Source organism: Bos javanicus, chromosome 25 (genome assembly GCF_032452875.1).
Source record: "Bos javanicus breed banteng chromosome 25, ARS-OSU_banteng_1.0, whole genome shotgun sequence".
NCBI classification, from domain to species: Eukaryota; Metazoa; Chordata; class Mammalia; order Artiodactyla; family Bovidae; genus Bos; species Bos javanicus.
The window spans coordinates 12839880-12861439 of record NC_083892.1 but is presented as its reverse complement, the minus strand read 5'-3'; the positions used below and the strand labels follow the sequence as shown (position 1 = coordinate 12861439).

The 21560-nt window shown below is 38.5% G+C and overlaps 1 protein-coding gene across 2 annotated transcripts in view; it reads right to left on the bottom strand.

Annotated features, from left to right (window-relative positions):
• Window positions 1–21560, bottom strand: part of ERCC4 (ERCC excision repair 4, endonuclease catalytic subunit) — a 41239-nt gene that overhangs the window by 18279 nt on the left and 1400 nt on the right. The window contains exons 2-7 of one of the 2 annotated variants that reach the window (XM_061401150.1): window positions 20977–21157; window positions 9224–9419; window positions 7750–7957; window positions 5168–5348; window positions 4059–4187; window positions 1421–1531 (exon numbers count right to left, since the gene is read on the bottom strand). In XM_061401150.1, the coding sequence (XP_061257134.1) occupies window positions 1421–1531; window positions 4059–4187; window positions 5168–5348; window positions 7750–7957; window positions 9224–9419; window positions 20977–21157 (1006 nt within the window). Of the gene's footprint in view, window positions 1–1420; window positions 1532–4058; window positions 4188–5167; window positions 5349–7749; window positions 7958–9223; window positions 9420–20944; window positions 21158–21560 lie in introns of those variants that run through there. The other variant, XM_061401151.1, reaches the window with a different exon arrangement.

The following is a 21560-nucleotide window of genomic DNA, read 5'->3' as shown; positions in this document are numbered from 1 at the left end:
AACTATGATAAATGCTAGTATCTTCAATGTATAAAAAGCTGATACAAACTAAGGACACACTTTAAACCAGCAAAGGAAACTAACACAATTCACAAAGGAAGAAATGCATCTGAGAAAACACTGAGTTCCCGAAACATCAAAATTTCTAACTAGATAGATTTTTTTCTCCAATCAAATGAATAAAACTGTTATACATATGTGATACATGCAGATATACACAAATATATACAGCATCTTCAGTCAATGCTAGCTATGTGAAATAGAGACAAGGTCTTATATTTCCAAAAGAAATGACAATTGATTAAAAAAAAAGAAAAAACTTTCTATATATCAATGTGGTAATGTTTTGAGAACTTTGAAAATGTCAGTATCATTTGACTCCTTAATTCTACATCCAGAATTAATCTACACTATAACTTTATAGTGTTGTATCTATACTATAACTTTAACAACGTGAAACAGAAAATACACAGAAGAAAACCAGGAAGAAAATATGTCAGGGTTAACAGTGGCTGCAAGACATAATTTTCCCTCTTTTCTTTTTCTTTATACTTTTCACTTTATCTAAGTGGGTATGTATGACTTAGGATCATAAACCTCAGCACCATATGTTCTGTGATAATATCACAGAATAATACTCACAGAAGGACTCTGTGCTTGCCTTTATTGATTTATAGGAGTCAAAGTCCCAATAGATATTCTTGAAAATTTAGTTTTATTTTTTGTCTGATTTTAAAAACTTAGCTCAGGTTCAGTCTATGGTGCTAAATGTTTGAAGACAGTAGCCCTAAAAGTTGGAATTTCGTTAGGGCTAGGCCAATGTTACTCCATAGACCAATTAAGGCTTCTTTGAAAAGACTTGCTGACAACTTAAAACATAAGCCCATTAGCTTTCTCCTTGGGGATTCCAGACTCTAAGCTTTAAAGCCTGGTGAACATATATGTGGAGATTAGCTGCATCTTTTATCTTTTTTAATTGAAGTCTAGTTGATTTATAATGTTGTGTTAATTTCTGCTATACAGCAAAGTGACTCAGGTATATACATACATACATTCTTTTTAATATTCTTTTCCATTACAGTTTATCACAGGATATTGATTTGAGTTCCCTGTATATAGTAGGATCTTGTTGTTTATCCATTCTATACATAATAGTTGATTAGCTATATTTTTAAATAGAAGTTTTCCCAAGAACTCAACCAGTAAAACAACCTGCTTTCATGAATATACAATGACTGAACTTGGAGAAAAACCATCCAATAAACAGAAAGGAAGTTGTCACTAAGATTTTGGTGATGTGGCACTTATTCTTCTTATTCTATAGACAAAATAATAGTGTTAAGTTATTTTTAAAGAGCTAATCAAAAGGACTCATTTGCCAGATTTTGAAGGCCAATGTCATCACCTCCTTTTTTCCTACCTGGACCACCAAGGACTTCACTCTCCTTATTCTCTGCCTCAATTTCCTTCAAAACTTCCGTGAGTGCTGCCCACTTTGGGTTGCTTTCTAGGACCAGGTCCTTTTTTGTTTCTGTATAGAAATAAATGATAATCTCATTCTATGTGATAACGTTTATCCATAAAGTATTCCAAAGGCTTTGAAAACAACAAATAACACAGGCATTGTTCTATAAGCCTATTCCTTTGCGCTTCCTTCATAATGCTCTACAGAGAGAATCCAGATTCTTGAGAAGGTCTCCTTATGGTCTAAATGAAGATGCTTCAAATCCAGATTAACACAGGCTCCATAACGCCTTGACAGAAAGTCATATGCATGGTCACTAATAAGAGATGATTACGTGTCAGCTGTCAACTGTGATGTTATATATAAACTGCTACACAAAATAAAGGAATGAGTACAGAATAACAGTTTTTATTATTTCTAAAATCTCCATGATTTTCCTAATGCTGAACATGAGATATAAGCAGACAATAAAACTTTTATTTCTGTAAGTACTCAAATGTATTACTAATGTATTTAATTAAGTTTTGAAATAGATCTTTGCACTAGGCAGGAGATAATGGTTCTATTCCTGAGTTGGGAAAATCTGCTGCAGAAGGGATAGGCTACCCACTCTAGTATTCTTGCGCTTCCCTGGTGGCTCAGCTGGTAAAGAATCTGCCCACAATGAGGGAGACCTGGGTTCGATTCCTGGGTTGGGAAGAAGATCCCCTGGAGAAGGGAAAGGCTAGCCACTCCAGCATTCTGGCCTGGAGAATTCCATGGACTGACTGTACAGTCCATGGGGTGGCAAAGAGTTGGACATGACTGAGCAACTTTCACTTTCACTTATATGTCTTAAAAAGCCAACAATATTCAATATATATTTATTATAATAGTTATAGATGAGTGTGAAACAGAGTCCATTATTTGCCTCATTCTAGTACATCTGTTTCCTAAAAACTAAAAAGAAAATTCTTAAAGAGATGAGAATACCAGAGTACCTGACCCACCTCTTGAGAAATCTGTATGCAGGTCAGGAAGCAACAGTTAGAACCAGACATGGAACAATGGACTGGTTCCAAACAGGGAAAGGAGTATGTAAAGGCTGTATATTGTCACTCTGCGTATTTAACTTATATGCAGAGTACATCATGAGAAACGCTGGGCTGGATGAAGCACACCTGGAATCAAGATTGCCGGGAGAAATATCAATAACCTCAGATATGCAAATGACACCACCCTTATGGCAGAAAGTGAAGAACTAAAGAGCCTCTTGATGAAAGTGAAGAGGAGAGTGAAAAAGTTGGCTTAAAGCTCAACATTCAGAAAACTAAGATCATGGCATCTGGTCCCATCACTTCATGGCAAATAGATGGGGAAACTGGAAACAGTGTCAGACTTTATTTTCTTGGGCTTCAAAACACTGCAGATGGTGACTGCAGCCGTGAAATTAAAAGACGCTTGTTCCTCGGAAGAAAAGTTATGACCAACCTAGACAGCATATTAAAAAGCAGAGACATTACTTTGCCAACAAAGGTCTGTCTAGTCAAAGCTATAGTTTTTCCAGTGGTCATGTATGGATGTGAGAGGTGGACTATAAAGAAAGCTGAGTGCCAAAGAATTGATGCTTTTGAACTGTGGTGTTGGAGAAGACTCTTGAGTCCTGTGGACTGCAAGGAGATCCAATTAGTCCATTCTGAAGGAGATCAGCCCTGGGATTTCTTTGGAAGGAATGATGCTAAAGCTGAAACTCCAGTACTTTGGCCACCTCATGTGAAGAGTTGACTCATTGGAAAAGACTCTGATGCTGGGAGGGATTGGGGGCAAGAAGAGAAGGGGACGACAAAGGATGAGATGGCTGGATGGCATCACTGACTCGATGGACGTGAGTCTCAGTGAACTCCGGGAGTTGGTGATGGACAGGGAGGCCTGGCGTGCTGTGATTCATGGGGTCACAAAGAGTCGGACATGACTGAGCAACTGATCTGATCTGATCTGATCTGGACTGCAAGGAGATCCAACCAATCTATCCCAAAGGAAATCAGTCCTGAATATTCATTGGAAAGACTGATGCTGAAGCTGAAGCTCCAATACTTTGGCCACCTGATGTGAAGAACTGACTCATCTGAAAAGATCTTGATGCTGGGAAAGATTGAAGGTGGGAGGAGGGGATGACAGAGGATGAGATGGTTAGGTGGCATACCAACTCAATGGATGTGAGTCTGAGTACACTCCGGGAGTTGGTGATGGACAGGGAGGCCTGGCGTGCTGCAGTACATGGGGTTGCAAAGAGTTGGAAACAACTAAGTGACTGAACTGAACTGAAACGGGATGTTAAAACAGTCCACTAAGACCTTAAGTGCCCAAACAGTAATTATTCTGAAGTTAAAAAAAAAAAAAACCACCACCATTCTTATGTAGTAGTTATTCGGAATCCCCTGGCAATGAATCCATTCCAAATATTTTTTAACATAGATCACATATGTTACATGTAACAAGTAATTATTTTTCACACAGTCGAATGAGATTTAAAGTTATACTGTAACTTGATAAGCTTTTCCATACCAAATATGTAAACAAAAGACATGTTTGAAGACTTAATCATACAAGATACCTTGTTCTTCTTTAATCTCCAGTTTTTCAGGCAGTCTGCTTTTTTTACTCATTTTTGCATCTGGAACATGATAAACCCTTGCTCGAGCATTTACAAACATTGAGGTGCTGGAGTCAAGAAAGAGCCAACCTAACATAAAAAGTTAAGTGGAAAACAAAAAAGCTTTCAATTTATGGTTAACTTCAGAGAATCTCTGAAGGTCACACGACCTATATATCAACCAGTCACCAGCTTGTTCATCTCCCAACCACACCTCCCTTGTTATGGTCTCTGTCACTGTTTGGCTAGACTGGTGGTTTTCAAAGTGCAGCCTACAGATCCCTGGGGGTCCCCAAGACGTTTTCAGGGGGATGGTCTGTGAGCTCAAAACTACTCTCATACTAGTACTATTACTGAATTTCCCCCACGGTGTTGACGTTTCTAATGATGGTGCAAAAGCGTCGGTGGGTTATGCTGCTGGTGCCCAAGCACAGATGAAGGCAGTGGACCCAAAGTTCACTAGCAATCAATGCATTCTTCAACACTGTGCATTTGTAGCTTATGACTCAAGAAAGTTCCTGATGAAGCAATAAGAAATATTAACTTTATTAAATCTTGGCCCCAGGGGCCCCTGGGGCACACTTTAAAAATCACTGGTCTTGCCAGACAGTGAGAAAAGTCACAGTAATGAGGCAAGAATGTGGCTGGTAGAAAATCCAGTTGGTGGACAGCGGCATATGTATGCTTCCCTACAAATCTCTTTTCATTCTTTGGCTAATGAAACTCCATATTCCCTTGCCGTTTCTTTAGGGAAATGAATTTTAAGTTCATAACAACTTTCAGAATACAACCTATTTCTAAGCTGGGGACTACCTGTGATATATGGTCTTTTCTAGAAATAAAACTGCCTGGAATGGATATGAATATTTATTAATATACAGAACAGAAGTAGGTAGAAACATTAGCTATCAATGAAATCTATATCCCTGTGCTATGAACATAAAACATAATTTGACATCTCAGTATATCATGTACTTGAATACAGCACTCTGCACACCTGACTCCCCAACAAAATCTAGTACTTCATTCAAGTCAGTTCCTAGAATAATACTAGTATTTTTATGTCCCACCTGAATTCTGACCGAATGCCTTCTCTGTTGCTCTGAGAGATTCCAGAAGATTAAGAAATGTGATACAATCATACTGAGAGAGATACTGCAGCAGGGTTCGTAATATCTTCAAATCCTGAACCAAGGATTTAGTCTTGGCTCCAAGCTGGTGCCACAAAGGATCTAAGTAATGGCGAATTGTCTAAAACAAGAATAAAATATTGCTAAGAGATATTTAATATAGCTATTATTAATACAAATGATACTTGCAACAAACATTATCCCTTGTATACCTAAAAATGGTTAAAATGGTAAATTTTGTTATGTAAGCTTTACCACAATGGTTTTAAAAAATAAAAACAAAAAACATTATCTTCCAAGGAAGTGGACAGAAAATTTAAGTTCATAAGACTCAGAATGTCCTAATTAGAATGTTTGATTTTCCAAATGTAAAGCAGAGTGTCATCACTACAATCTTTATGATCAGATATAGTCAATTCATAATTACCCGCATTTACATTATTAGGAGACAAAGGTCCTGATAAACATCAGATACTCAATTATTCACTTTTATGCAGAATCAAAGCAAGTAATTCAGACACATTTAACTTCTGCCAAGTCCTGTATGGATAGAGATGTGAGAGCCAGTTGGATGATGGAGAAGACATAAACCAGGGAAGCTACATGTATCAAATTAGTATCATCAGACCACAGTTTGCTGCTATAAAAGATGTGTTTATTATTCAGTGTGATTCAAGGATGAGAAAATATTTGTTAACAACCAAATAAATCTGAATACTTTTTAAGATCCTAAAAAATTGTCTAAAACACAGAACAGCTTTATGTATATCCACAGCTATACATATGCATATCTCCTTCACAAGCTGATTCTGTAACTAAAAGGGATAATGTAGCATGCTTCAGAAGCAGTTTCACTACATGGCATCTTATCTAACACATTTAATACTGAATGGAAGTAATATTTAGAAGACCAAATAATCTACTGCCCAAACTGGAACTCTTGTGAAAATGAAATGACACTATTAATAATTACTCCAGGACAACAGGCAGACACTGTGACTGTCCTAGATAAATTGGGACATGTAAGTCTTTTGTACATCATCTTTTGTAAAAATCTTTTCTAAAACCATTAACAAAACTTAAATTTTCTAACAAATGCAAATTATGCCTATATTTTGTTTTGGTTATGAGATGAATACGTAAAACAATACTTTGACTTTCACTGACCAGGGGATGACTTACAGAAATTTAGTGCAAAGCATATCTGGCTATATTTTGCTTTTCTAGGGACATATACGGGGGCTTCCCTGGTAGCTCAGTGGTAAAGAATCTGCCTGCAGTGCAGGAGACCCGGGTTTAATCCCTGGGTTGGAAGATTCCCTGGAAACGAAATGGGAACCCACTCCAGTATTCTTGCCTAGGAAATGCCACGGACAGAGAAGCCTGGCGGACTACACTCCATGGGGTCACAAGACTCAGGCACAACTTAGTGACTAAACCACCACCACACAGATATATGTACCATTAGAAGAATGTGAGAGGTGTTTTTGGTATACTAGGCACTAAATTAAAATACATTTTAAAAACAGAGGCACAAAACACATGGAATGGCTTTTATGCATCATTATTCCACAGTAAAAAGACTTTTTGGAAGAATCAGAAAAATAAGGACTTAAATTTTTCCCTTTTAAAAATCACTATGCATTATTTTTAGTGACAAAGAGATTGATTCAGAATTTGAAAGAAAAGAACTTGTTCTACAAAAATATGAAAAAAAAGCTGCCTGGAATTTTTTTAGTTTTTCTCTAGACATACAATTTGATCTTAGACATTTATGTACCTGTATTAATATTAATCTATGATGAAAAAATTAGTTGAAATAAACATTCCTAGACTACAGTCTTACCATTTTCTCACTTCAGAATGTAATTTTAAGACAGAGCAAGTTTCACATTCCTTAGTAATCAAAACTCATCCCAATTATTTTTATTCCCAATAAGAGATCACAATAAATTATGAAGCATTCTTATGTACACTCTTCTACTTGTAGATATTAAAATATTGTCGTTTCAGAGCAAAAGGTTATTCATCGTTCTCTTGGAGTGAAAGTTTAGTCGCTCAGTTGTGTCCGACTCTTTGCCACCCCATGGATTGTAGACTACCAGGCTCCTCCGTCCACGGGATTTTCCAGGCGAGAGTACTGGAGTGGGTTGCCATTTCCTTCTCCAGAGGATCCTCCCAACCCAGGGATCGAACCCGGGTCTCTCACAATGTAGGCAGACACTTTACCATCTGAGCCACCAGGAAAGTTCTCTTACATATGTTCTCTTACATATACTTAAAAAAAAAAGACAGTCATTGTATAATTGCAAAAATCAGAATTATGCTTAGATGCCAATCAATGTATTCAACTACAAATTACTTTCCAGTAAACCAAAGAAGATATACTTTAAATCACCTCCAACCTAATTTTAAAATGACAACAAATTCCTACTGAGAACATTATAAATATTAAAATAACTTGCATACTTAAAAATTACACCATCATAAACAGTGCTTAAAAAGGAAGAGAAATAGAGTACCTTGTCAAAAGGTTTTCCAATAGCATTTTCTAAAGATAAATCTTCAACTTCAAGTGACGGGTTATGGCATTTTAATTCCTTTAAACAGGCATTTAAGATGTCCAGAATAGCAGTCTGTATAGCAAGCATGGCAGGTGTCATAGAAACATGAATTTCTACGACTTCGGGTTTATGCAGTTCTAAAAACGAGTTTACTGCTACATGGAATCTAAAAAGACAAACATTTTAAAAATATTTTCTAAAGTTGTAAGAGCCCTGTGTTTACTCTAACAGCTTTTTGTAAATGGACTGTAAGAAGATCAAACAAGTCAATTCTAAAGGAAATCAGTCCTGAATATTCATTGGAAGGACTAATACTGAAGCTGAAAATCCAATACTTTGGACACCTAATGTGAAGAACTAACTCATTTGAAAAGACCCTAATGCTTGGAAAGATTAAGGGCAGAAGGGGAAGGAGCAGCAGAGAATGAGACCGTTGGATGGCATCATCGACTCAATAGACATGGATTTGAGCAAACTCTGGGAGATAGTGAAGGACAGGGAAGGCTGGTGTGCTGCAGTCCACCGGCTCACGAAGAGTCAGACATGATTGAGTGACCGAACAACAAATGTAATTAAGAAGCAAAATGGAAAGCCAGGTGACAATGTTTTCAGGATTACTTTTAACCATATAAATGGAAAGTGAAAGTGAATTAGTTCAGTCATGTCCGACTCTTTGCAACCCCGTGGACTGTAGCCTACCAGGCTCCTCTGTCTGTGGGATTCTCCAGGCAAGAATACTGGAGTGGGTTGCCATTTCCTTCTCCAGGGGATCTTCCCGACCCAGGGATCGAAACCGGGTCTCCTGCATTGCGGGCAGACACTTTAACCTCTGAGCCAGAAGTATTAGTCAAATAGGGCAAGGGTCAGGGACTGAACCCAGGTCTTCTGCACTGCAGGGAGATTCTTTACCATCTGAGCCACCAGGGAAGCCTTAACATATACATATGCCCACCCTTTTCTAGATTCTTTTCCCATGGGGTCATTAAAGAGCACTGAGTGGTTCCCTGTGCTATACAGTAGGTCCCTACTAGTTTTCTATTTTATTTACAGTAATGTATGTCAACCCCATCTGCCAATTTATCCCATCCTCTTCCCCGCTGCTGATGGGTAGTTTTCAAAGTGGAAGTTAGAATCTTAGCCAGTAAATTTGTAGTTCACCTAATTCTGTTGTACACATGAGCCTCCAGATCCCTAGGGATTTCACTAAATGAACAAGAAAGTGATGGCCTTGGACTACCGGAAAAATAACCAACAAATCTCTCTTTTTTATCAAAAGAATAACAAATGTGGTGACCATTTATCTATACCTGGGTGCACTGTTATAAACCTGACTAGCATGTATCAAGTACAGTGACAATAAATACTACATTAAAGTGTGAAATTAAAGTACACCAGTTTCTCTTGCAGAAATTGGTCACATAATGCTGTTTACCTTGGCCACAGATACAGCTTCCTTACAAAAAGATTTCTCATCACTCTTTCCACGTGACAAAAGCCAGTGTCAAAGGCAACAGCGTTGTCTGTGAAGGCTTTAATAAAACCACGTTTGTTTTTCTGTCTGAAGAGGCGCAAGATGAATGCTTCTTGACAAGACTCGATTATTCTGTGAGCTCTATATACCAAGATGCCTGAGGGGGGAAAAATCATAATTTAGAGTATACAAAGACATGTCATTTTTATGCTTGCTTTCACTTATTCATCACAGTTTTCCTGAATGCCTTATTTGAGCATAGGCAAGCTATTCTAGGCTGAGGATACAGCCACAAACAAAACACGAAAAGCTGTCCTGTGGCATTTATAATAAGTAATATAAGTAAGTAAGATATTTAGTTGTTATAAGGGATAAGTGCTGAGGGAAAAAAATGAATCAGAGGAAGACAAGGAGTATGTGTAAGAGGTGGTGGTTTGCAATTTTCTTACTTATTTAATCTTTAAAAAAATTGTAGTTGATATACAATATTATAGTTATAGGTATATAATACAGTGATTCACAATTTTGAAAGGTTATACTCCATTTATAGCTATCATAGAATATTGGCTATATTACCCATGTTGTACAATATATCCTTGTGGCTTATTTTATATCTAATAGTTGTATTTACTAATCCTTTACCCCAATATTGCCCCTTCCTTCCCTCTACTCTCTGGTAACACTAATATGTTCTTTTTTTTTTTTTCACTGCACTTTGAGGCGCGTGGAACTTCTTTGACCAGGGGTGGAACCCATGACCCCTGCAGTGGAAGCATGGAGTCTTAACCACTGGACAGTCCTCGAATTTGTTCTTTGTATCTGTAAGTTTGCTTCTTTTTTGGTCATATTCACTAGTTTGTTGTATTTTTTAGGATTTGCAATTTCAGATAGGGTACGCCTCACTGAGGTCTTAAGTGAGTAAAGGCTGGATGGAGATGAGAGGGTGAGCCTTGTGACCATGTGGGCCACAAGAGTTCCAGCCGAAAGAAGGATAAGAGCAAAGGCCCTGAGGAGGGATGTGTCTGACCTGGTGGAAGAAGAATTTCTCAAAGTCAAGTGGGCCATTTGTTCTTTTATATGTGAATCAGATGTGAACTTTGCAAAATAGCTGCCTTTCAGAAGTCTGGGGAACATCTGCTTCACTTATTATAAGAATTCAACTTTCAGAATCAGAGTATATTCTACTGAAAGATAAATTAGTCTATTTGAAATAAAAATCTAAAAAAAAATGCTTAAACATCTGTTTTGTGGGGTGGATGTGACAATGACACCTCTGAATTGCAAAAACAAGGATATACACGTTTCTTTAATTAGAAAAAGAGAGTTCTGGACCAGATGATTTCTCATGTGCATATATCATAGACACACGCCTCTGTGGTGCAGTACGATTAGTGGGAAATTAGAGAGAGACGTGAAATGACACGAGTGCACAGATGTCAATTATTCTATGACAATTCTTGCCTTTTAGACCTAAACCAAGCCGGGTACCATATATATTTGCTGTAAACTCACTGGCATGTTTTTGCTCCCATTCTCATCACTCCTGGGGTCTGGAAAATGACAATAGTAACCCATGACTCCTAGTAGTTCAGTAGACTCAATTCAGATTCTACTGTTTTGGTATTTAAATGTAGATTGAGGTAGATGGAGCTGAAATTTATTCTAGCCAAGCAAACTGCTTTTCAAAGACAGTAAAAATAAATAGTGCTAAGTAGAAATTTGTAGACAAAGGATTTTCAATAACACCAGTAAATGTTGTTGTTGTTTAGTTGACTCTTTTGCGATCCCATGGATTGGGATTTTCCAGATAAGAATACTGGAGTGGGTTGCCACTTCCTTTTTCCAGGGGAAGCCAACACCAGTATATGTGCACAGCTAATCTACTACTCAGAAATACTCAGTACCCAGCAGGTGGGTTTTTCCAAATATGTTTCTGGGCCACAGTTGTGGTCCTGGATGAAATAGGACATGAAAGTTAGAAAATAGACTTCTAAAGAAAAGGTGAATCTCAAGTTAAGAAAATGGTGTGCTCCAAAAGGTTGTCATTCTTTTGGAAGCCATAAGGAGGAGGGAGAAGAGAAGTATACTCTATCCCAGCCCTAAGCACTGGGCTTAGGTATTTTTATAGATTTTTATTTCACTGAATCCTCAAAATAACTCTATGGGGTAGGTATTACTATAGAGATCAGGAAAAAGCAACTTGACCACGGTCACCCTGCAAGTAAATGGAGGCCAAAGGTTCCAAATCATGAGTGTCTGATAACACAGCTATATTCTTCCTACTAGGTGACATCATCTGAGGACCACGCACCCCTCCCCCTTAAAAAAGTACAAGTAAGTTAGGCTTCCGGGTACAGTTCTAGTGCCACATTTTGGCATCTCATTTTGCTGCACTGTAATTATTTCTTTACGCCTATCTCCTCCTGCTTGGGCACAAGATCATTATAAAAAGAAGTACTCAGAGAGTGCTTACTATGTGCCATGCATAATGCAAAGAATTTCATACACCTGATGTCAGTTTACCCTCACAATAATCCTAAGAGAAATGAGAGAAAACTGAGCCACACACAAGTGGAGAAACTTGCCCAAGGTCACACAGCTGCACCTGGTGACGGTGAGCTCCAACCCAGAGGCCGCCTAACTCAGGACAGCACCCTGCCATCTTGTCATCTTTGTCTCCAGCACCTATCTCATTCCTGCCAAATAAGGGACCACTGGCAACTGATCTTTACTAATAGTTAATGTTAAAAATGACATACAGTCTGAATGACGATAAAGCTGAATTACAGCACTGGGTATGCAAATCTAACATGGAACTTTTTTTTTCCTTTAAGTTTCCCAAGGAAAGTGTGTTCTGAGGTCTATTTAGAGATGTCAGAATATGCTAAACAATGAAAGGACCCTTTTTCCCTGTATGTTTGAAAGTATAATCTGGGGAGATATTTTCACAGTTCTCCCACTACTGAGAAGTCATGTTGGCAGGGATGCCTAGGGTGGGTGCAGTGATGCTAAGAGCTAGAGACAGGAACAAGTTAGGGCTGGTGCATTCAGGACTTCCCAGGGGGTTACATGTTCCTAGGACACTGGTCTGTAACAGCTGTGTTGAAAGCTCCTACGGGGGCTGGGAGAATGTGGGGGATAGACGATGATCCCAGGGGTTGCAGCATTTGAAGGGATTCATTTCTTTGGCTCATTTGCATTCTATTCAGCCAAGGAGCACTAACAGCTCCAGCTTCATTATTGGCTGGGAATCAATCAGAAATGGGAATGGCATTTTAATTAGGAACCACCTATAAACTACACTTTGCATAGTCCTTCGATTCAGATTGCTTTCTGCCTAATTAGGTTGAACTGTTACTGGGAGTCACAGAGTAATACTGACATCTAGTGGTCATTTCAATACTTTTTTCCATTTTATCAACTTGCTGCTGCTGCTGCTGCTGCTAAGTTGCTTCAGTCGTGTCCGACTCTGTGCGACCCCAGAGACGGCAGCCCACCAGGCTTCCCGTCCCTGGGACTTAAGTAAAGCTAAATTTATAAGAAACCAACAAGCAGTAACAGAGAAGGCAATGGCACCCCACTCCAGTACTCTTGCCTGGAAAATCCATGGACGGAGGAGCCTGGTGGGCTGCAGTCCATGGGGTCGTGAAGAGTCAGATACGACTGAGCGACTTCCCTTTCACTTTCATGCATTGGAGAAGGAAATGGCAACCCACTCCAGTGTTCTTGCCTGGAGAATCCCAGGGACTTCGGAGCCTGATGGGCTGCCGTCTATGGGGTCGCACAGAGTCAGACACGACTGAAGCGACTTAGCAGCAGCAGCAACAAGCAGTAAAATATTTTATTACAATGTATCAAGATTTTGGGCTATACAAAGCCTTTATTTTTTGCTATTATCTATTATTTATTATGTACCATGTACTGTACTAGCAATTATATTTATTTTACCTCATTTAGTCCTTATGATAACTTCACAAGGCACTATTTTCTCAACGTAAGCAATGAGACAACTGAGACTTTGGAAAATTAAGTAATTTGCTTGTAAGCAGTGGTGTTACCCTTCAAAGTCAACCAAGTCTGACCCTAACTGTACAGCCCTGTCATGGCTTATAACTGATAAATATAAAAGTACAGCAAAATTTTCATCAATCAGTTCACTATGAATCATATGAAACATTGGTTCAGGGCTTCCCTGGTGACTCAGTGGTAAAGAACTTGCCTGCCAATTTCAATCCCCGATCCGGGAAGATTCCACATGTCATGGAGTAACTAGGCCAAGGCACCACAACTAGTGAGCTTGTGCTCTAGAGCCTGGGAGCCACAACTACTGAAGCCCGTGTGCCCCAGAGCCCACGCTCCACAAGAGAAGACACCACAATGAGAATCAGCCCACACACCACAACTACAGGGTAGCCCCTGCTCAAAGCAACTGGAGAAAAGGCCACTCAGCAATGAAAACCCAGCACAGAAAAAACAAATACATAAAATTATAAAGTATTACAAATGACATTTCCATTAAAAAACAGTCATTCATACATTTATGCATTAAATATTTCTTGAGGGTCTTTGAGGCTCAGGGCAATGTGTTAGATATTGTAGGAAGGTCAATTATGAATTTCAGCACCTCTCTGCCCTTTAGAAGTTCACTGAAGACCACAGTATATACACACATCATTCACCTAACATATGTGTGTTTGGTATCTACTATGTACCAGTTACTCAGCCTGGGATGAAGTTGTTCCTTACTCTTAGGAGGCTTGCCATCTCATGAGCGATAGACAAACAGGCAAATACAGTGTGGTGTTCTGAAGTGCTCTGACTGGGGAGGACAGAGGCGGGGCCCCTAAATTATCTTTGGGGAAATCAGAAAAGCTTTCCCGAAGGACAAACAACAGTGAAAAATGATTCTATCTCTACATTAATTCTGGCTACCATTAAACCATTCTCAAAATAACTAAGCAACTGCTTAGTTTAATTTCAATCATGGGAGAGAGTTGGGATCAAGATGGTGGAGTTTGAAGACCCTGAGCTCACCACCGTCCTACCCACCATGAACACATCAAAACTACAATGACATACAGAGCAACTCTCTCTCAGAATGACCTGTAGACCAGTAGAACGGCTCTCCTACAACCAAGGCTATGGAGAAAGAACCCCAGGGAGTCTGACAGGAGGGGAGGAAAAGAGATCTCGTTGGGACCCACAGCCCCAGTGGGTGGCCCAGAAGAGGAGGGAGATCTTGCAGGCTCAGGGATCCTCTCTGAAGACTGAGGGGTTTGAACCCCACGTTGGGTACCAGGGGTCCAGCACTGGGAAGACGAGCCCCCTTGGCTGGTTTGGAAACCAGTGGGGCTTACCAGTGGGCTGCAGAAAACCTAGATTCCACTCTTGAAGAGAGCAAGTATGCCTAGACATCTCAGCAGAGGCAGCAGACTGAAAGCTGCCTGGTGCTCCAGCTGCCCTGCAGGACCCCGCCGCCCCTCCCACCCTACCAGCCTGTACCAGGCTCCTGCTCCGGCCCCTCCTGCCCCAGCCCTATCCCCCAACAAGACAGCTCCACCAGCACACTCTCAGGGAAGATGCAGTCTTTGCTCTCTTCAGATCCAGCTCTCCCACCAAAAGCACCCATGGGGCACACAGACTGCAAAGGACATGCCCACACAGGGACATGGATTCAAGACTGGGAAAGGTAACTGTGTTGCCTAACTTCATAGGGACAATCAGAGAAAGTCAAGTAAAATAAGAATACAGAAGAATATGTTCCAAACAAAAGAGCAAGATAGAATTCTGAGGAAAAAACCCTAAGGAACAGAGATAAGTAATTTACCTGATAAAGAGTTTAAAATAAGAGTCATAAAAATGCTCACTGAACTTGGGAAACTCAGCAGTGGCCACAGGACTGGAAAAGGTCAGTTTTCATTCCAATCCCAAAGAAAGGCAATGCCAAAGAATGCTCAAACTACCGCACAACTGTACTCATCTCACACGCTAGTAAAGTAATGCTCAAAAATTCCCCAAGCCAGGCTTCAGCAGTACATGAACCGTGAACTTCCAGATGTTCAAGCTGGTTTTAGAAAAGGCAGAGGAACCAGAGATCAAATTGCCAACATTCACTGGATCATCAAAAAGCAAGAGAGTTTCAGAAAAACATCTATTTCTGCTTTATTGACTATGCCAAAGCCTTTGACTGTGTGGATCACAATAAACTGTGGAAAATTCTGAAAGAGATGGGAATACCAGACTACCTGACCTGCCTCTTGAGGAACCTGTATACAGGTCAAGAAACAACAGTTAGAACTGGACATGGAACAACAGACTGGTTCCAAATAGGAAAAGGAGGACGTCAAGGCTGTATATTGTCACCCTGCTTATTTAACTCATATGCAGAGTACATCATGAAAAACGCTGGGCTAGAAGAAGCACAAGCGGGAATCAAGATTGCCGGGAGAAATATCAATAACCTCAGATATGCAGATGACACCACCCTTATGGCAGAAAGTGAAGAAGAACTGAAGAGCCTCTTGATGAAAGTGAAAGAGGAGAGTGAAAAGTTGGCTTAAAGCTCAACATTCAGAAAACTAAGATCATGGCATCTGGTCCCATCACTTCATGGGAAATAGATAGGGAAACAGTGTCAGACTTTATTTTTCTGGGCTCCAAAATCACTGCAGATGGTGATTGCAGCCATGAAATTAAAAGACACTTACTCCTTGGAAGGAAAGTTATGACTAACCTAGACAGCATATTAAAAAGAAGAGATATTACTTTGTCAACAAAGGTCCGTCTAGTCAAGGCTATGGTTTTTCCAGTGGTCATGTATGTATGTGAGAGTTGGACTATAAAGAAAGCTGAGTGCTGAAGAATTGATGCTTTTGATCTGTGGTGTTGGAGAAGACTCTTGAGAGTCCTTTAGACTGCAAGGAGATCCAACCAGTCCATTCTAAAGCAGATCAGTCCTGGGTGTTCATTGGAGGGACTGATGTTTAAGCTGAAACTCCAATACTTTGGCCACATGATACGAAGAGCTGACTCATTTGAAAAGACCCTGATGCTGAGAAAGATTGAGGGCAGGAGGAGAAGGGGACGACAGAGGATGAGATGGTTGGATGGCATCATCGACTCAATGGACATGGGTTTGGGTGGACTCCAGGAGTTGGTGATGGATAGGGAGGCCAGGCGTGCTGCTGTTCATTGGGTCACAAAGAGTCGGACATGACTGAGCGATTGAACTTACTGACTGACTGAACTTGGGAAAAGAACAGAGGAACATAGTGAGAACTTTAACAAAGAACTAGAAAAATACAAAAAAGAGCTAATCAGAACTAAAACATACAATAAAGTGAAAAATGCTAGAAAGACTAGCATACTAGTCCTAGAAGGACTTAAGTCCTTAAGTAAATTTAAGAAGAGTGGAATTATATCAAGGATCTTTTCCAACTACAACAGTAATGAAACCAGAAATCAATACAAGAAGAAAATGGAAAAATACAAACACATGTAGATAAACAACATGCTACTAAAAAACCAATAGGCCAACAAAGATATCAAATAGGAAATTTAAAAATTCCTTGATATGAATGAAAACAGAAACATAACTTTCCAAAGTCATGGGATACAGTTAAAGCAGTTCTAAGAGGGAAGTTTAAAGTGATACAGGCCTACCTCAAGAAACAAGAAACTTCTCAAGTAAACAACCTAATTTTCCATTTAAAGGAATTAGAAAAAAACATAGCCCAAAGTCAGCAGAAAGAAGAAAATAAAAACCTGAGTGCAAATAGAGACCAAAAAAACCAAACAAACAATAGAAAAGATCAATAAACTAAGAGTTGTTTTTTGTTTTGAAAAGACAAAATTGATCCTTTAGCAAGACTCTTCAAGACAAGAAAAAGGGGAAGGGCCCAAATAAAATTAGAAATGAAAGAAGCAAACTTACAATTTATATCACAGAAATATAAATAGTCATAAGAGAATATACTAAGACTTATATGCTAGCAAATTGGACAACCTAGAAGAAATGGATAAACTCCTAGAAACATACAATCTTCAAAGACTGAATCAGAAAAAAATAAAATATCTAACTAGTAATAAAAACTGAATCACTAATAAAAAAATCCCAACAAAGAAAAATCTAGGGCTAGGAATTCCACCCAACATTACAGGAAAAGTAAATACCTATGGTTCTCAAACTATCAAAAAAATCAGAGGATGAAACACCTCAAAACTCATTCTACCAGGTCAGCATTACTCTGATACCAAAACCAGAAAAAGACACTATAAAAAAGAGAAAATATCCCTGACGAACACAGATGCAAAAATCCTCAACAAAATATTAGCAAACTGAATTCAACAATATATAAAAAGGATCACACTTCATGACCAAGTGTGATTTATTCCAGGGATGCAAGGATGGTTCAATATTGAAACTTGACTTGTGAATACTGAACCATTAACAAAACAAAGGATAAAAATCACATAATCTTCTCAATAGATACAGAAAATGCATTTGACAAAATTCAACATCCATTTATGATAAAAACTGTCAACAAAGTTGGATAGAGAGAACACACCTCAACATAATAAAAGCCATTTATAACAAACCCACAGCTAATGTTATACTCAATGGTGAAAAGCTGAAAGTTTTTCCTCTAAAATCAGGGACATGACAAGGATGTCCACTTTCCCCACTTCTATTTACATAGTATTAAAAGGCCTGCCCTCAGCAAGCAGACAAGAAAAAGAAATAAAAGCATCCAAATTGGAAATGAAGAAGTAAAACTATTTCCAAATATATACTATATATAGAAAATGCTAAAAACTCCATCAAAAAACTTTGAGAATACATAAATTAAGTTGTAGGCTACAAGATTAATATACAGAAATCTGTTTGTGTTTCTTTACACTAAGTATTAGGTATTAAAAAGAGAAATCAATACAATAATCCATTTTACAACTTAATCAAAAAGAATAAAATACCTAACAATAAATTAACCAAGGAGGTGAAAGATCTGATTTCTGAAAACTATGACACTGATGAAAGAAACTGAAGACAAATAGAAATATATTTTGTTCATGAACTGGAAGAATTAATATTGTTAAAATGACCATACTACCTGAAGCTATCTACAGATTTAATGCTATCCAAATCAAAATATCTATGACATTTTTTAAAGAATTAGAACAAATAATTTGATTGGAACCACAAGACTTCAAAGAGCAAAACCAATCTTGAGAGAAAAGAACAACACTGGAGCTATCACCTTCCTTGAGACTATACTACAAAGCTATAGCAATCAAAACGGTATGGTTCTGGCCCCAAACCAGACACAAATATCAATGGAACAAAACAGAAAGACCAGAAATAAACTCAAGCATGTGGTCAATTAATTAACATCACTTCATGGCAAATAGAAAGGGAAAAAGTTGAAGTAGTGACAGATTTTCTTTTCTTGGGCTCCAAAATCACTGCTGACAGTGATTGCAGTCATGAAATTAAAAGACACTTGCTCCTTGGAAGAAAAGCTATGACAAAACTAGATGGTGTATTAAAAAGCAAAAACATCATTTTGTTCACAAAGGTCTGTATAGTCAGATCCATGATTTTTCCAGTAGTCATGTATGGATGTGAGAGTTGGCCCATAAAGAAAGCTGAGTACTGAAGAACTGATGCTTTCAAATTGTGGTACTACAGAAGACTCTTGAGAGTCTCTTGGACTGCAAGGAGATCAAACCAGTCAATCCTAAAGGAAATCAGTCCTGAATATTTACTGGAAGGACTGATGCTGAAACTGAAGCTCCAATACTTTGGCCACCTGATGCAAAGAGCCGATTCACTGGAAAATACCTTCATGATGGGAAAACTGAAGGCAAAAGGAGAAGAGGGCGGCAGAGGGCAAGATGGTTGGATGGCATCACCAATTCAAAGGACATGAACTTGAACAAACTCTGGGAGATAATGAAGGACAGGGAAACTTGGCGTGTTGCAGTTCATGGTGTCGCAGAGTCGGACATGACTTAGTGACTAAACCACCACAACAAAATGGGGAAAAGACTCTCTTCAATAGGTGGTGCTGGGCAATCTAGACAGTTACATGTAAAAGAATGAAATCAGAACATTTTTCTCACACTGTATTAAATAAACTCAAAATGGACTAGAAACCAACATTTAAGATCTGAAACCATAAAACTCCTTGGAGAAGACATAGGCAGTAGGCTCTCTGACATCTGTCTTAGCAATACTTTTTGAATCTGTCTCTTTAGGCAAGGGAAACAAAAACAAAAATAATCAAATGAGCCTATACCAAATTAAAAAGCTTTTGCACAGTGAAGGAAGCCAACCAACAAATGAAAAAGCAACCTACTGAATGGGAGAAGATATTTGCAAACAATATTTCCAATAAAAGATTAGTATCTAAAATGTATAAAAAATTCATACAACTCAGTATCAAAAAAAGAAAAAAACTTGATTAAAACAGAAGGGGCCGAGGACCTGAATAGGCATTTTTCCAACATTGGCCAACAGAGACAAACAATGAGATATCACTACACACCTCTCAGAATGTCTACTGTGAAAAAGACAAGAAGTTATAAGTGTTTTTGATGTTGTGGGGAAAAAAGGAACCCTTGTGCACTCTTGGTGGGAATGTAAATTGGTATAGCCACAATGGAAAATGTATGGAGGTTCCTCAAAGAATTAAAAAGAAAAGTACCATATGGTCCAGCAACTTCACTCCTGGGTATTTGGAGAAAATAAAAACATTAATTGAAAAAGATATATGCACTGCAATGTTCATAGCAGCATTATCTATAAGATTCAACTGAAATATCCACAGGTAGAGGAATGGATAAAGAAGACGTGCTGTATATATATATAAATATCCATTGCTCAGTCATAATAAAAAATGAAATTTTGCCATTTTCCACAACATGGATGGACCTGGAGGGTATTATGCTAAGAGAAGTAAGTCAGACAGAAAAAGACAAATACTGTGTTTTTACTTTTATGTGGGATCTAAAAAATAAAACAAATGAACAGGAACAAATGTAAAAAATGTAAAAAAACAAATGTAAAAAAACAGGAACAGACCACAAGCTAGCGGTACCAGTGAGGAGGGGGTGGGGGAGAAGCAAAATACGAAAAGCAGATCAAGAGGCACAAAGTACTAAGTATAAAAGAAACAAGTTGAAGACGTAATGTACAGCTCAGGGAATACAGTCAATCTTTATAATAAATTTGTATGGAGTATAATCTATAAAATATAGAATTAACTGTGTTATACACCCGAAACCAATGTAACACTGTAAGTAAATGACACTGAAAAAAATTGTTTTGAAAATTTCAAAATCATGGTTAAAAAAAAAATACTCTTTAAAGAGGAAAAACCAAACTACTTTAAGGGATATACGAAGAATATTTATAAACATTCAAATCTGATTAGCTTCTAAAAGCAACCACCAATTACTAAGCATTGACTGAATACGAGCTTAAAAAACACAGAAATGTCATCTTACATTTAGTTTCTTATTCAGGCCATAAATATTTACTAAGCATCCAAAATGTGTCAGGTATTGTGTTAACACCTGGAAGAAAAATGCTGAGCAAAAAAACATCCAATGCTGTTTATAAGGTTCTAGTCTGGAGTTTAGCAGAGAGAACAGACAAGCATGGGAAAAAAAGAAACTTACATGCAAATAACAATAAGGCTTCAAATTCTCACCGGTAATTAAATCTGAAGGTATTCTATCAGTCAGGAAATCAACCACAAGTATTCGGCTTGTTGCAAATATCACACCGCCTTGCGTGTACACTTCATAGCGATTGCTACCTGTGATTTCATTTGTTACTCGGCGAGGGAGATGTTCAACTCCTTCTATCTTCAGCTGGTTGATAAAATACTCCTAAATCAAATTAAACTGGATTAGCAGACTATTTAATACAGGGCAGTTTTTAATAGGTTGCAAGTGTTTTTATTTAAAGAGCTTCCCTGAAGGGTCAGAGGTAAAGAATCTGCCAGTAATTCAGGAGACCTGGGTTCCATCCCTGGGTGGGGAATATGCCCTGCAGAAGGAAATGGCAACCCATTTCAGTATTCTTGCCTGGAGAATCCCAGGGACAGAGGAGCCTGGCAGGCTACAGTCCATGGGGTCACAAAAAGGACACGACTGAGCACGGCATAGCACAGCAGCAGCATTTGTACTTAAAACACGCTGCCTTTTTCAGAGATTATGAACTTAATAATGAACACACAAATTACTACTTAACACTAATCAATCAATTGACATTTACTTAGGGTTTTATTTT